This window comes from Schistocerca nitens, chromosome 3 (genome assembly GCF_023898315.1).
Source record: "Schistocerca nitens isolate TAMUIC-IGC-003100 chromosome 3, iqSchNite1.1, whole genome shotgun sequence".
In the NCBI taxonomy this organism is placed as follows: Eukaryota; Metazoa; Arthropoda; class Insecta; order Orthoptera; family Acrididae; genus Schistocerca; species Schistocerca nitens.
The window spans coordinates 734,240,566-734,256,903 of NC_064616.1; the positions used below are offsets into that span (position 1 = coordinate 734,240,566).

General features: G+C 37.7%; 1 protein-coding gene across 1 annotated transcript in view; it reads right to left on the reverse strand.

The window, feature by feature from the left end:
* Positions 1 to 14,981: 14,981 nt before the first annotated feature.
* LOC126249410 (secreted frizzled-related protein 1-like) overlaps positions 14,982 to 16,338 on the reverse strand; it is a 446,333-nt gene continuing 444,976 nt past the window's right edge. Inside the window, exon 4 of the mRNA XM_049951064.1 lies at positions 14,982 to 15,682. Coding sequence (XP_049807021.1) covers positions 15,530 to 15,682 — 153 coding nt within the window. The 3' untranslated portion in view covers positions 14,982 to 15,529. The remainder of the gene's footprint in view (positions 15,683 to 16,338) is intronic.

The window sequence follows — 16,338 nt, forward strand, 5'->3', positions numbered from 1 at the left end:
AAAGGGCACGGCCGACTTCCTTCCCCATCCTTCCCTAATCTGATGAGTCCGATGACCTCGCTGTTTGGTCTACATCTACATCTACATCCATACTCCGCAAGCCACCTGACGGTGTGTGGCGGAGGGTAGCCTGAGTACCTCTATCGGTTCTCCCTTCTATTCCAGTCTCGTATCGTTCGTGGAAAGAAGGATTGTCGGTATGCTTCTGTGTGGGCTCTAATCTCTCTGATTTTATCCTCATGGTCTCTTCGCGAGATATACGTAGGAGGGAGCAATATACTGCTTGACACCTCGGTGAAGGTATGTTCTCGAAACATTAACAAAAGCCCGTACCGAGCTACTGAGCGTCTCTCCCGCAGAGTCTTCCACTGGAGTTTATCTATCATCTCCGTAACGCTTTCGCGATTACTAAATGATCCTGTAACGAAGCGCGCTGCTCTCCGTTGGATCTTCTCTATCTCTTCTATCAACCCTATCTGGTACGGATCCAACACTGCTGAGCAGTATTCAAGCAGTGGGCGAACAAGCGCACTGTAACCTACTTCCTTTGTTTTCGGATTCCATTTCCTCAGGATTCTTCCAATGAATCTCAGTCTGGCATCTGCTTTACCGACGATAAACTTTATATGATCATTCCATTTTAAATCACTCCTAATGCGTACTCCCAGATAATTTATGGAGTTAACTGCTTCCAGTTGCTGACCTGCTATTTTGTAGCTAAATGATAAGGGAACTATCTTTCTATGTATTCGCAGCACATTACACTTGTCTACATTGAGATTCAATTGCCATTCCCTGCACCATGCGTCAATTCGCTGCAGATCCTCCTGCATTTCAGTACAATTTTCCATTGTTACAACCTCTCGATACACCACAGCATCATCTGCAAAAAGCCTCAGTGAACTTCCGATGTCATCCACAATGTCATTTATGTATATTGTGAATAGCAACGGTCCTATGACACTACCCCGCGGCACACCTGAAATCACTCTAACTTCGGAAGACTCCTCTCCATTGAGAATGACATGCTGCGTTCTGTTATCTAGGAACTCTTCAATCCATTCACACAATTGGTCTGATAGTCCATATGCTCTTACTTTGTTCATTAAACGACTGTGGGGAACTGTATCGAACGCCTTGCGGAAGTCAAGAAACACAGCATCTACCTGTGAACCAGTGTCAATGGCCCTCTGAGTCTCGTGGACGAATAGCGCGAGCTGGGTTTCGCACGACCGTCTTTTTCGAAACCCATGCTGATTCCTAGAGAGTAGATCTCTAGTCTCCAGAAAAGTCATTATACTCGAACATAATACGTGTTCCAAAATTCTACAACTGATCGACGTTAGAGATATAGGTCTATAGTTCTGCACATCTGTTCGACGTCCCTTCTTGAAAACTGGGATGACCTGTGCCCTTTTCCAATCCTTTGGAACGCTACGCTCTTCTAGAGACCTACGGTACACCGCTGCAAGAAGGGGGGCACGTTCCTTCGCGTACTCTGTGTAAAATCGAACTGGTATCCCATCAGGTCCAGCGGCCTTTCCTCTTTTGAGCCATTTTAATTGTTTCTCTATCCCTCTGTCGTCTATTTCGATATCTACCATTTTGTCATCTGTGCGACAATCTAGAGAAGGAACTACAGTGCACTCTGCCTATGTGAAACAGCTTTGGAAAAAGACTTTTAGTATTTCGGCCTTTAGTCTGTCATCCTCTGTTTCAGTACCATTTTGGTCACAGAGTGTCTGGACACTACACCAAACAACCCAAACCCACCAACAAGTTATGGTTATATTTATTTGGCGAAACAACCAATGTTGTGATGGATCACCATTCTCTGTGCTAGCTGTCTAGCCTGAATGGCACATCGGGTCAACTGGCAAGATCGGCACTGAGACCTTCAGGAGTATGATGTCACAGTGATACACAAAAATGGACGCCGACTGCCTTTGAAGAAATCCACGGCACTGTGTATAAAATATCAGTCATCATCGCGTTAACAGACATTGCTGAAGAATAGAGGGAACATACAGCACTTTGCAAACCACAGAAGCCTTGAAGAAGGAGTAACCAATCAAAGGAGAATTCCAATTAATTAAAGGAGCGTTGTATAAAAGGAAATACGATCCAGTGGTGCATAAATGGTCCTCGTCATCCCAGGTCATCTACATGCAGCAATGCTGAAGTTTTTTCACAACATTCACGCCTAGTCAGAAGACTGTAGACAGAATCAGATTCAGGATTCGTGAGGCTGAAATGAAAATCGGTAAACTGTTCCCATTTCAACCAGACTATACTCAGGGTGACTACGAGGGCGTGCTGGAAAGCAGTACCTCCGAATTTGTCTCACAACGAGAGAGCTGTTTGTTGATACCATCAGTGTAGAATGTTTGACTTTGTTGACAGAGTTACAGCCTCACCTCTGCTTGCAACGTTTCATCACTATCAGAGTGATCTGAGGCGTTGGACTGCTGCAGATGTTGCAGTGCTCATGTGTGCTCTGGTGTTGATATGCTGAAGGAGAGGGTGCTCAATGTGTGAACGAACTCTTCGAATTCGAAACTCGATTACAGTATATGCTTCTCACACACTGACATATTTACATTATACACTGCTATGTTATATGCTACAATTCGTAGCCCCCGAGGGACAGAGGGCTGCAAATACATAGACATGAAGAATAAACATATAGGCTGTTATTAACGTTTGTTTTATTTTAAAAGCTTTAAGAGTGCTCACAAAAAATTCTGAGGCATTAATTTTCAGCACTCTTTCATACATGAAACGCCTCATCACAAAGACCGAAGAAACTACACAACTGGCCTACCTACGGATACTAGACACCAAAAAGGAAGACCAAGACTAGTCTAACACCAAGCACTGGCCGTTGAGAAACAGCTCAGGACTCTTGGTGCGGATTTTTATGCCTGTACAGTAAGTGGGACTATCAGAAAAGTTAATATAAGAAGGAAGGAAGGAAGATTGGGTTTAACGTCTAGTCGACATGGAGATCATTAGAGTTGGAGCGCCATCTTGGATTTTGTCAAGGATGGGGTAGGAAATCAGCTGTGCCCTTTCGAAGGAATCATCACGGCATTTGCCTGTAGAGATTTAGGGAAATAATGGAAAACCTAAATCAGTATTGCCAGATGTGGATTTGAATTGTTGTCCTCCCGAATGCGAGTCCAGTGTGCTAACCACTGCATCACCTCACTTGATAAGAGTTAGTATAGCGCTACTTTTGACCATATAATGTTCTTCATCGTTCAGGATCAGAAAGTAATACAGACATCAATAATTCGGCCAATGCAGACCTGCAGTTAGTGTATTTCTTCTTATTCACTACCTTATGTGCATACTACTTATTTTCAAGTCACAAAAAATGGTTCAAATGGCTCTGAGCACTATGGGACTTAACTTCTGAGGTCATCAGTCCCCTAAAACTTAGAACTACTTAAACCTAACTAACCTAAGGACATCACACACATCCATGCCCGAGGCAGGATTCGAACCTGCGAGCGTAGTGGTCGTGGGGTACCAGACTGTAGCGCCTAGAACCGCTCGTTCAAGTCACAAATACTGAAGATGAATACAAATACTACAAAGAAAATTCAAAATTCTTTACAGTCTCTCCAAGTTATGTTGTCTCAGATATGAGTCAGCTGAAAATAAGCTGTATACTCAAAACTACAAGGTGTACTATTTTGCTTCCGCCGTTTGACGATAGGTGGCGACAACGGTAAACAGCGGTCGAAAGAAACAGATCACAGACGTCAGGCAGTTAGCTTGGACCTCGGTCAACATAACCTCATTCAAACATTAATCGATTTGTGTTTACATCATAAAGTTGTTCTTGATTGAAAATGACAGTTTACGAGCCTAATTCTCGTCATTTGCGGGAGGTGTTACTGTTTTGATTCAATATGAAGAAGACAGCGGCTGAGTCTCATGGAATGCTCTCAAGTATGTATGGTAAGGACGCTGTTAGTGAAAGAAGACGCTGTTAGTGAGTGGTTTCAACGCTTCAAGAAAGGTAATTTTAACTTCGTAGACTGGCATAGTAGTGGAAGAGAGAATGTTTTCGAAGATGCAGAACTGGAGACATTGCTGAGTGAAGACTCAGCGTCAAACTCAAGAAGAATTGGCACGATTAGTGGGAGTGACACAGCAAGCCATTACAAAACGTCCCAAGGCTATGGGTATGATTCAGAAAGAAGGAACTTGGGTCCCGTGTGAGCTGAAACCAAGAGAAATTGAATGGAGTTTGTGTGTTTCTGAACAGTTGCTTCAGAGGCAAAAACGGAAGGGATTACTGCATCGAATTGTGACTGGGGACGAAAAATGGGTTCATTATGATAACCCTAAACGCAAAAACTCATGGAGATATCCCAGTCATGCTTCCATGTCGACGGCCAAACCGAATATTCACGGCTCCAAGATCATGCTCTCCATATGGTTGGACCAGCTCGGTGTCGTGCACTGCGAGGTACTGTGAGTTGTTAATACCAAGTAAAACAATCACAGGTGCTCGTTATCGAACGCAATTAATGCGTTTGAGCAGAGCATTAAAAGACAAACGTCCGCAATACAGCGAGAGGTACGATAAAGTGATTTTGCAGCACGACAGCGTTCGACCCCACTTTGCAAAAGAGGTGAAAATGTCTTGGAAACGTTAAAATGGGAAGTCCTACCTCACCCGCCGTATTCTCCAGACATTGCTCCCTCTGACTGTCACCTGTTTAAATCAATGGCACATGGCCTGGCTGACCAACACTTCCGATCTCATGAAGAAGTCACAAATTAGATCGATTCGAGGATCGCTTCAAAAGATGAACAATTTTTTCGACGCGGGATTCGTACACTGCCCGAAAAATGGGAGAAAGTAGTGGCCAGCGATGGAAAATACTTTGAATGATACATGTGTAACCAATTTGTTTCATTAAGCCTAAAATGTTGGGGAAAAATGGAGGAAGCAAAGTTGTACACCTTGTAATTGTGAATAAAAAAGAAGATATTAATAGCAGATGATTCAAATACTACTTTCTATGGTATTGTGTTTGTTAATCAATGCTCATTGCAACTATGGCTGCTGCAGTCAGAATGCAGTCTCAGTGCACACAAGGACAATAGTATAATAAATTTCATGATGTTTGCATAAAATTTTAAATATTTCACCAAAACAGTTCACCTTTTTCAGTAGTTGCAACTAATTTTATTTTATGCTGCGTTAAGACTTCCACGACATAATAACTGCTTCACTGGTTCTTGGGCGTCTCGTCGGATAATGCTGTGAAAACTGCACAGTATTTTGACGAAACAGCTGCTCGTTATCTTCAAGTGCATACTGACGTGTTGCTGTAGTAGCTCGCTGATATATGCACTGGTTCGCTAGAAAAGGAAAGGCACCGATGTGTGGGCCTAGAACTTCGTCGTAGACGAATCATAGAGAACGACGACATCCAATATCCCCTGCCTGAGAAACGGGCCACAGTCTGCGCATGCGCAACCCGGGAAGAGTGCGACCACAAATTGCGGCCCAGGGCACTCGCGAGCATTATGTTTGCGCCCAGTTTAAGTGTCTGGACTCCGACTCCTCGCCTGTGTTGACACAGATTCGTCCGTCTGCGGCCGACTAATGCCGGTTTCCATGGCTTGCTAAGTTCAAATCCCGTGTCTCTGTTAATCAGGTTGTTACTTGTACGTACGTTGACTGCTTCTTTAATGATGGAGTCCCAGCATGTGGAGGCAGCTGAAAGAATCTGTGTCAAGACAGTGTTCAGCAATGGCAGACTTTTCTGGTTGACTCAATCTGGTGTGACATCTACGTTCAGTGCATCTGTCTTTAACGGTGTGCCACGTCTGGCCGATGTACGATTTCCCATACTGGCACAGGATTTTATATAGCCCTGATCTCCTTATACCTAGATTGGCTTTTGGAGCCCGCCTGCTTAGCTGGGTGTTAACGTGTTCGCCGCCCATGCTAACGGACCCGGGTTCGATTCCCGCTGGGTTGGAGATTTTCTCCTCTCGGGGACTGGGTGTTGTGTTGTCCTCATCATCATTTCATCTTCATCTCTGGCGCTCAAGTTGCCCAACGTGGCGTCAAATGAAATAAGACGTGCACTTGGCGGCCGAACTTCCCCGAATAGGGGCCTCCTGACCAACGATGCCATACTCTCATTTCTTTCTTTTTTTTCTTTTAGAGAACCCATGATCATTTTCACTTGCCGTGGAGAGCGGAAGACACGTTTTGTTTCTTGAACAGCCTTCTGATCTTAAAGGGTACTCCACCAACATAGGGTGAAAAAACGATCGTCGTGGAGTTTTCCATTTCTTCTGGCTGTTCTTGAGGTATAGTGAATACAGGTTGAAATGCATTTCGAATCTATTTATGAGAATACCAGGTTGTAAAAACACAGAGCAGAGACGTCTAAGCTCATCTGATAAGCTCCCTGGATCTGAGATTACTCTAGCCCTATGAATGAAAGTACATAATACACCACTGCATTGAGATGGATGATGGGAACTTCTAGCTCATAGATATAGGTCAGTGTGAGTTGGTTTATGGAACACACTGAGACGCCAGCTACTATCTTCTTTTCTGTAGACTAGGACTTACAAGAATGGGATTTAAGGTGCTCCAGAAATGCAGGAAGCGTTACTAACCCACGTGGTCATACTATAAACGTGTTGTCCACATATCTCCAGAAACATGTAGGTATCAAATCCGTAGGCTGAAGTGCTTTTTCCTCGAAGTCTTTCGTGAAAAAGTTAGCTAACATGGTAGACAAAGGGCTAACCATAGCAACACTGTCAGTTTGCTCAAAATATTGTTTATTAAATAAAAAGTAAGTCGAGGTGAGCAAATATTTGAATAGATGTAAGGTGTCCTCCTCCACCTTAGCTTGTATAAGCTGTAGTGAATCCAGCAGAGGTACTCGTAGGAACAAAGGGACCAAGCAGACTCGCTAATGCGTCACATGCCTCAAAATGAAAAGTCATCAGTAGCTGTATTTTTATGTTACTTACATGATTATTCTTCTAAAGTTAATCAAACTGTTTTCTTCAAGGACAACTGATTTTTAAAGAAAAAGTTTGCCAAAAGATGTAGAAAATAGCGCTTTTAGTTTTTCTGAGTGTGTTGGAGATTTAGAAAGACATAAGTTACTTACTGGACAATTGTATATTAGAATGTAACCCTCAATGTTAAATGAATCAAGTAAATGTTCATAATAGGTGAAAACAAATAGCATAGAATGTTAATATAATGTTGAGTTCTTCCCAGCAGTTAAACACATTATTTTTTTGGTATGAGGCAGGCATAGGCAGGCATATTATTCAATTCATATGCTGAATACATTTACTGGTTTCAATTCAGCAGAATAGTTTTTACATTGTTAGGGTAAAGTTTCTACAGTATTTATGCCATAAAATCTTATCCTGTTTGAACCACAGTTTAGTAACAAGAAATCATCTTAGTATATGAAATACCTGTCATACTACAGTTAATCAAGAATTTTACAAAAAAAAAAGCTGCTCAATAGTACTGTGAAGTTAAAACGTCATATTAAAAAGTCTTATATAGTTAACAAACTTAATGAAACATCAGACAGATATTAAACTGAACAATTTCAAACTGTTATTGTTGCCGTAAACCTTTATTTGCTGGTGGTTTTAACAAGTCAGTACGATGTAATTATTCTTCAATTGTTTCTGTAAAAAGGATCTTGAATCAGTTTAATATATGCACACTGCTCTCTATTTCAACATGTAATAAACAACCTCAATGAACTGAAACTCTGCACGGGGTCAGAAATGTACTTTCTAGATTAAATGTACATCAATTCTTTTTAGTGAATCTTCTCATAGAGCACAGTGACTGACTTCAGGATAGAGTATTCGCTATCCTATTTTGAGAGTTAAATACATAGATAAATTAGTGTTGAGTTTTTTCTCAGTATGTGTCTGTATCTGCTGGTATATGATAATACACATACATAGTATATGAACATAAAATTTCAGTGTCATTATTAGTATCTACTCCTTGAGATAAAATATGTATATCATGATGTTAATATAGATGTGGAGATATATTTTTGTATGACTGTTTTATTTTTACATTATTACTATTCAGATAAGTACAGTCTATTAGAAAATGTTAGAATACAATTTACGTAAATGCAACAGAGTAATTAGCATCTTAATCAATGTCATGGGGTATATTGGAATTTGAATTACATTAGACAAGACAGATATACTATATTGGTTCAAAATCAATGACACCAGCTTGGTATGCATCTTTACAAACACTATTTCTTTATAATAGTTTTTTCTCAAACACACAAAATTTCTCACTAGTAACTATTAATCTGGAACATTAATTGGTTTAAACCAATAATTTTAAGCCAGTTGTCCATATCTATAGTTTTATTACATAAGCAATACACATGTTTACGTGAAGGAGTATACATATACAGAATTAGATAAACACAGCAAAATTCAGATAAACGTAAACAAAATTACTGCCCTCATTTTCATTCTAATTACAGGTGATGGGAATTATCACTGACACTTTTGATGGCAGTAGTTCTCAGTAACATTTGCTTCATGGGCAGATATTAGCACGTGTATTTCCTTCATTAATGTCACAATATTGTTTTGTAGTTATTGATTATTTGGCAGAGGGAATTTAAGAGTTACCAAATGGCTAGGAGAAAGCTATACCATGGAACTGACTAGAACTGTCTATGAACATATAGGTGTGATTGGTGAAACCTCTAGCATCTGAAGCCTTCACATGTTGAAATCTATACTTTCCATTTAAATATTAAAATAATAATCTTTGCTACCTAAAATTTAAAAAGAAATGCTAAAGCTATGGAATCAGTTTCTTACATTCATTGATTATATGGAATCACAAAAAGGATAGCTGACTGAAATATTTATCATTCCTGAGAGGCAATAACTGATACATAGCTACACATTGCAGATAACTAAACTGCACACATTTTTGCTTTTTCTTCTCACTAATACTTTCACTCTTCCTTGGGGTTCAAATAATGTATCATGAGGAATTAAAACTTTGCTGTAATTTACAGGTGATCTCTTTGGACATCTATGACTTATATACTTGCCAATTAAATTTTTTTTAAATTTTACATGAATAAAAAAACACAAACTCTAATCTACTGCTTGAACTGATGTCATTGTAATAAGAAACTTTTATAATAAATAGAGCTAATTTTTCTGTAGTAGAGGTTTGTATAGTTTCCACAATGTTTATGTTATGCACTTGCAGGTCTTAATATATGACATAAAAAGTAAAATTCAGAACTTGCTGACAACAATACATAGCAATTTTTTAGAAATGAATGTGTGTGGTGCCAATGCAGTGAAAAGTTGCATTTGAAATGAACAAATTTTTACTTTCTGCTGCATGTAGCTTTTTTCAGTGACACCTAGAATAATAATTAGTTCGTCTTGACGACTTCATGCTGCTTGTGTTTTGATATGGAACACTTTTACAAATGAACATCGAATGACTTACTGCACATTGAAAGTACAATAATATGAGGAGATATGTATATATATTTTCTGACTCCAAAATAAAAGAAGTATATGAAATATGAAAAATCTACCTGGAAGACACTAAATATTGGATTTCAGTGTAACATTGTTAATATTAAAAGTATAAGTTGATAGGATGGTTGTCATGTGAATGGAAATATTACAAAATCTACAATATTTCATTCAGTACAAGTTTCAAATAATGTGAAATAAATGTTTACCCCTTAAAATATTGGATTTTAAGAAAAGAGCAGTCATGAGAGAAGTGATCAATATAATGAATACTTGTTCATATATTTATACATAATTCAATATAAAAGTGCAAGTAAATCATAAACCATGTCAGATATGCTTCAACAAAGTTATTCAGCTTGTTGAGTGTATAGATTACACAGTGTATTCTAAAAGTATGAATTACAACTCATTGCCCAAAACCTTTGCGACACTAAATTTTGATACAGGTAAGTACTTCAGTCATGGACATTTTAGATGAGAAATATAACAGTTTTCCTTTTCTTTTCGAAGCTAATTACCTTCTACTCAAACTTACAATGCAAATAAGATATATTGTAAAGGAAACACAATTGACACTGGAGTTCTAGTCCAGTAAAAACTTAAATATTTAAACACTAAAGTCTTCTTTAAAATTACTTGTATTCAGAAATGAATATGGAAGTTTCCTTACAGTTGTTCTTCCTATATACCATTTGCAAAGAGCAGGGAAAGGAGAAAATGACAATGGCACCAGAGGTACCCTCTGCCACACATCATAAGATAGCTTGTGGAGTATAGATGTAAATGTAGAAGGTGGTATTATTTTTGTTAATTGTTACAAAAATACCTGCTCATGGGACACCACCTTAACTTAACACTGTGTGGCTGAGGAGGCTTATGTGCTCTGGATCTGGAGGGTATTCTGGTAGTAGCTTAGCTGTCAGAGGATGACCCAAGCCATGCAGGATGAAGGGGAGGAGCTAGATGAAGTCTGTCCCACAGTGGGTTATTGGTACCTTTCTCCTGTCCTAGGCCTATCCTTCTGATATCCACTTTTCCTGTTGTCTCCAGTTACAAGTAAAGGTTAGGGAGGACTGTTAGGTGTAGGGGAGCAAGCCACCCTAGGGGGGTAAACCATTAAAAGAAAATCAGGCATGTTGGAAGGCTGCAAAGTGGCAGCCCCATGGGCTGCCCTTGTAAGACGGCCAGGTAGATTTTCCCAGTTACTGATAATACCCAAAACAGCCTTGAATCAAGGTCAGATATAACAATGATAGGCCCATCGAAGAGAAAGGTTAAGAATAAAGGGGTGCTAATATAATTAAGGTAGCAACATGGAATATCAAGGTTTAGCAAACAAAGAAGAAGAGTTGGCAGGAATATGAAAAAGGCCAACGTAGACGACAGAGCTTCTTTCATAACAGAAACAAAGAAAAGCTACAGGGTAACAAGTATGTAGGAGAATATTTAGTATTATACATTGAAACACGAAAATAACAGAAAGCAAGCAAGGGGGTTGCCCTTTACACCCATAAGAGATGGGAAAAAAATTATTGGGTACAGTTATATATATGAAAGAATTATAGTCGTGACTGACAAAGAAGAAAGAAAAAACTTGGCTGTCTTTACAGTTCATGAAGAGGGAAAAAGAAGAGTCTATAGATTTCTATGAGAAACTGTAGTCGGTTTTGGACAAGTATAACAACAAGAATCAAATAATATTGACAGGAGATTTAAACACAAGGTTTGGGAATAAACCTATCCCACAGGTTGTGGGAAATGGAAGAATGGCATAAATAACAATGGAAGATTGCTTACAGATTTTGTTTCTTTTAACAAACTACAGATAACCAACTCTTTTGTTCCAGAAAACAGATGTTCACAAATATGTTAGGATTTAAGTCTCTTATTGACTGAATTATCATCAATGAAAAATTATAAGGCAAAGTAAGAGACACAAGAGTGTACAGGGTATGTGACATAGGTTCTGACCATTTCTTGGTAATATCATAAACAGATATGTAAACGAAATGGAGAAAGAACAAAAAGTTGGCAGAAGAAAATATGGAGCGAGGGGTCTACAAAGTATACCTGTTAAATAAACAAAGCATATGAGATCTGTGCAAGAAGAGACTTAATCAAAAACTAGAGAAGAAAGAAGTGGAAGAAATAGAGAAGGAATGGAAAAATATAGAAACTGCAGTTAAATGGTTCAAATGGCTCTGAGCACAATGGGACTTAACTACTGAGGTCTCAGTCCCTTAGAACTTAGACGTACTTAAACGTAACTAACCTAAGGACAACATACACAGCCATGTCCGAAGCAGGATTCGAACCTGCGACCGTAGTGGTCGCGCGGTTCCAGACTGAAGCGCCTAGAACCGCTAGGCCAAACCGGCCGGCTCAAAAATGTGGTTAAGAAAGCTGCTGAAGCAGCCTTAGATAAGAATGAAGAACGGGTTAAAAATTTGGGAACCAGAATTAGATAAAGTTTTAAGGAAAAAAACAAGACGGTTATCTTAAGTATCTCAATGAGTCAAAGAAGAAGCATCGAATTTACAAAGAAGAGAGAAATGCAGCAAACAGAGCAGCGAAACGGCTCATCGAGAATCTTGGGATTGGCTTATAAGCGTAATAGACGACGATATTCACTGAAAGCAAATGACAGCTCATAAAGCAATGAAAATGCTAAATCAAACAGAAAAAATTTTGCTTAAATGAATAACATCCAACAAGCAATATAGATAGAACATTACAAGGAATTGAGGTAGCCCTGTGGACAAACGCGCTCCACAGAGAATATAGAGGATGGAATTGAACTGGCATGTTAGACGATTTATGTACAGACGAATTAAGAAAAGCCCTCAACTCCAGAGAAAGAGCCACTGATGTGGATAGCATACACGCTGAACTGTTAAAATATGAAGCACCCTACTACAAAAGAGATTACTGGATTTATTTAACATGTGCTGGAGAAAGAGAGCTTTTCCAAAAGCATGATCACAAACAAAGGTGCTGTCAGTATTTAAAAAAGGAGACCGTAGTAGCTATGAGGCCAACAGAGAAATCAGCTTCTTGGACACTGCTTACAAAGTTTACGCAATAATAGTGAACATGAGGTTAAAGGTTGTAGCTAACAGCTTATTCGTCGAAGAACAAATGGGATTATGTTGGAGCAGATCGACAACAGATAGAGTAATTACAATTTTAAAAAATTATCGAAAAACAGAGAGAGTAGCCTATAACTGGGAATCTCATAAATTTTATTGAGGCATTCGGTAAAGATGATAGAAGGAAACCGTGGAGAATTATGAGGAGAAGAGGATACCCAAAACTCCTAATAAACATTTTAAAAAGTCTGTAGAAACAGATGACTGTAATTTTAGTTATAAATGACGCTCTAGCACAGTCTATAGCCACGAACAAAGGAGTAAGACAATGGTGCAACATTTCACCCACACTTTTTAACAAAATCAATGGCTTTCAAAGGTAAATAGCCTGTATGGGCAAAAATTGTGATCAACAATAAAACAACAGAATAGGTCAAACATTTTAAATATTTAGGTTGTGACGTCAGATATGGGATTGATAAAGACACAGAGAAGAAAGAATCAAAGTTTGGGAACACATGTGGAACAATAAACAGAAGTATAAAAAACAAAATGAGGAAAGAAACAAGTCTGAAATTTTATAAGTCAATGGCAGGCACACTGCTTGTTTATGGACTTGAACTTTGGGTCATAAGTAAACATCAAGAAGTCGCATACGAGCCCCAGAGATGAGGTTTATAAGGGCAGTAAAGGGATGCATTATAGCTGACAGATTTCGAAATATGGAAATTAGGGAAGAACTGAATATATTTAAATTCTTCAGTAAAATACAAGAAAATAGGAGAAACTGGAATGAACATCTCAAAAGAATGACTGAAGGAAGATCACCTGTACAGACAAGAAGACTTAAGCCAATTGGGGGAAGAAGTTATGGAAGACTGAGGAAGCAATGGGTACTGTAACAGGCAAAACAAAAAAGCCTAGTGCTTGAAGTGAAGATGACATTACAAAAATATTTTAATTAGCTGCAGCAAAATGAAACTGAAAAAAATGAAGGTGAAAGTGCTATGGAGAAAGGTGAAATGATTTCGCTGAAACTGAAATGACAAGTTTAAAAGTTAAGCCATGAATTCTTGATTTAACAAAGATTGAGGGGTAATTAATGAAGAGGAGAATGAGGTGAGATTATTAGACTGAAGAGAGGTTGTCATATGATCCAACACTTCCAGTTATAGACTGTTAAAGTTGTGTGACAGGAAAAAATCTTAGTGAATATATACAAACAAAGGACAGAGAAAACTGAAGCAGAATGTAAAATTTAAAATGGAAAATATCTCAATCTAGAGACAAACTCATGAAAATACAAGCAGCAGAATTAAAAAATAAATATGTCAATTTTTAGGCTATATAATGTGAACTGATTTTCATTTAGCTTACCATTCTTTCAATTTTTCATTCTTTTAATTCTGTTCCATACTGATGTGCAACTTGAATTCTGCTGCTGAAAAATTCTTAATTTTTACTTTAGCTCTTAATGGGTATTTGTTCTCCCTCCCCATCTCTCTCTCTCTCTCTCTCTCTCTCTCTCTCTCTCTCTCTCTCTCATATACACATAAACAAAGATAAGTTCGTTCCCATCCTGAGGACTAGTTTGAACACCCTACTAATTTACTTAGCATGGTCCAATTTTATGTGGTATGCACTTGTTTTCCTCAGACGTTTGAACTGAATCACCCATCCAGTTATAACAGGTCCTGGATTTCAACTAATTACATCTAATATGAAAAACTGTTTTGCTTCATGCCTTGACATGAAATTATTATATGTTTGGAACAGTGGGCAGAACGATATGTCATAGGAAAATGATTCATTTCACAATACAATGTGTGATTAATTCTATTAAATACAATAGGTTATCAGTATTTGATTAATTAATGAGTAATGTCTTATTGATAATGTTAGGTAATGGATTTTCTGTCAATGTGTTTACATTGATTGACAATCTCATTTATACACTTTAATACTTCCATGTATAAAATGTATGAATAACCTCAGTATTTTATATAATCTGCCCATTATAAACTTTTCTACTAGTAACTATTATTTCAAAGAATATGACTAAAAATATCTGTGAGGGGAATATAATTTTAAATATATGTGAATTACAGTGCTAGTCACAGTTTCAAAAGCCTAAAAAAGATTAATTCAGTATGAAAATAGAAGTAAAATAATTACGGATCTATTTCAAAATATAAGGCTAGTCTGAGTGAGTGATACACATCTTATTAACATAAGTGTTATGTGTGAGACAAGATGTGGCTGTTGAAATAATGTACTAGGCAATAAGTCACTCATTGCATATTTGTGAGTAATACATTTTATTCAATATACAGCAATTAGATAAAATTTTATTAAATCTACATACATTTTCTTTTGTTCCTATGAACAGCTTGGTCACAATAGCATGAAAAGCCTTTTCATGAAGGTATAAATATTAAGTGTTGATTATATTTAAGATTAGGATGCACACAAGTAAGATAAGTGGTAATGTCCATTCATTACAGCAAATGTAAGAATTTGTAAAACTATAAACAACAGCTGTCAGATAGAGATGAAACGTTACCAGTTTCATATATCAGCATTTTTCACCACTTCAGAGCATCATGCTTTGGCTTTCTCATCCATTTTTCATATAAAATGTATTGTAGCTACACAAATCACTTCTCCACATATAAAATCAATTAAGACTCTTCAGTTTAACATATCACAGACATATTATGTATTTACAATCCTAGTCACATAATATTCCATGTAATATTTATAAAATTTATTTTAAGTAGAGAAATCAAAATTCATCTGTTAAAAAGTGTTCAGAAAAATGTTCCTTGAAATGGCAACATTCCACATGCGCTCAGCACTATTTAATGTGGATTGGTGCGTGATTGGCGAAGCTTTTTCTTTTTCGGTACAGGTGTAACAATGCTTGTGTTCACAAAATTATCTCCAATACCAGTCAAAAATTTTGGGTCAGAGCAGTTCAGCTTCTTGAACATCCTGACAGCTGTTTTCAGTGGCTGGAACAAAAAAGAAAAAATACAGTGATTAATATGAACACAAGTAACATCACATGTGACTTAAGCTAATGCTAAAGTGCATCTATTGCTTACAACCTGTGTATTCTTAAGCAAACATCATCGGTTGTACTTCAAATTGTTAGGAAATATAATTGGTTATGACCAATCATCACCAAAGAAGCCTATCACCACAAGAAAGTTACACAAGTGAGTAATTAGAGTCTTCTATTTAAGGAAGTGATACAGGAACTGGTCCTAAAAGTATGAACCTGTGTATGACTACTCCTTAATAAACGTTATATTAGGTATGCAAATCCTCTATTTTGTTCTAAATAAAAATATTTAATAGTTACACTACGAATGCAAGTTATTACACTGTGTATTTACTTGTTAGGCTTTAAGAAGATCGATTTGAGACACGAAATGCATGTAATTTATCAGGAGACTCTTTGACAAAATACATGTGTGTAGCCTGTCTTGGCAGACTTTGAAGTCTTACTATCACGTTCTGTTAATACCATGTAAAGCATGGTGTATGGTGAAATAATGTAGAGCTCATCAGGGTCACATTCATCTCATATCATAGTGCTCTAGTAATAATATTAAAAAAGGAAGATTAATGTTTAATATCGCAGTTACGACAAGGACATTACACA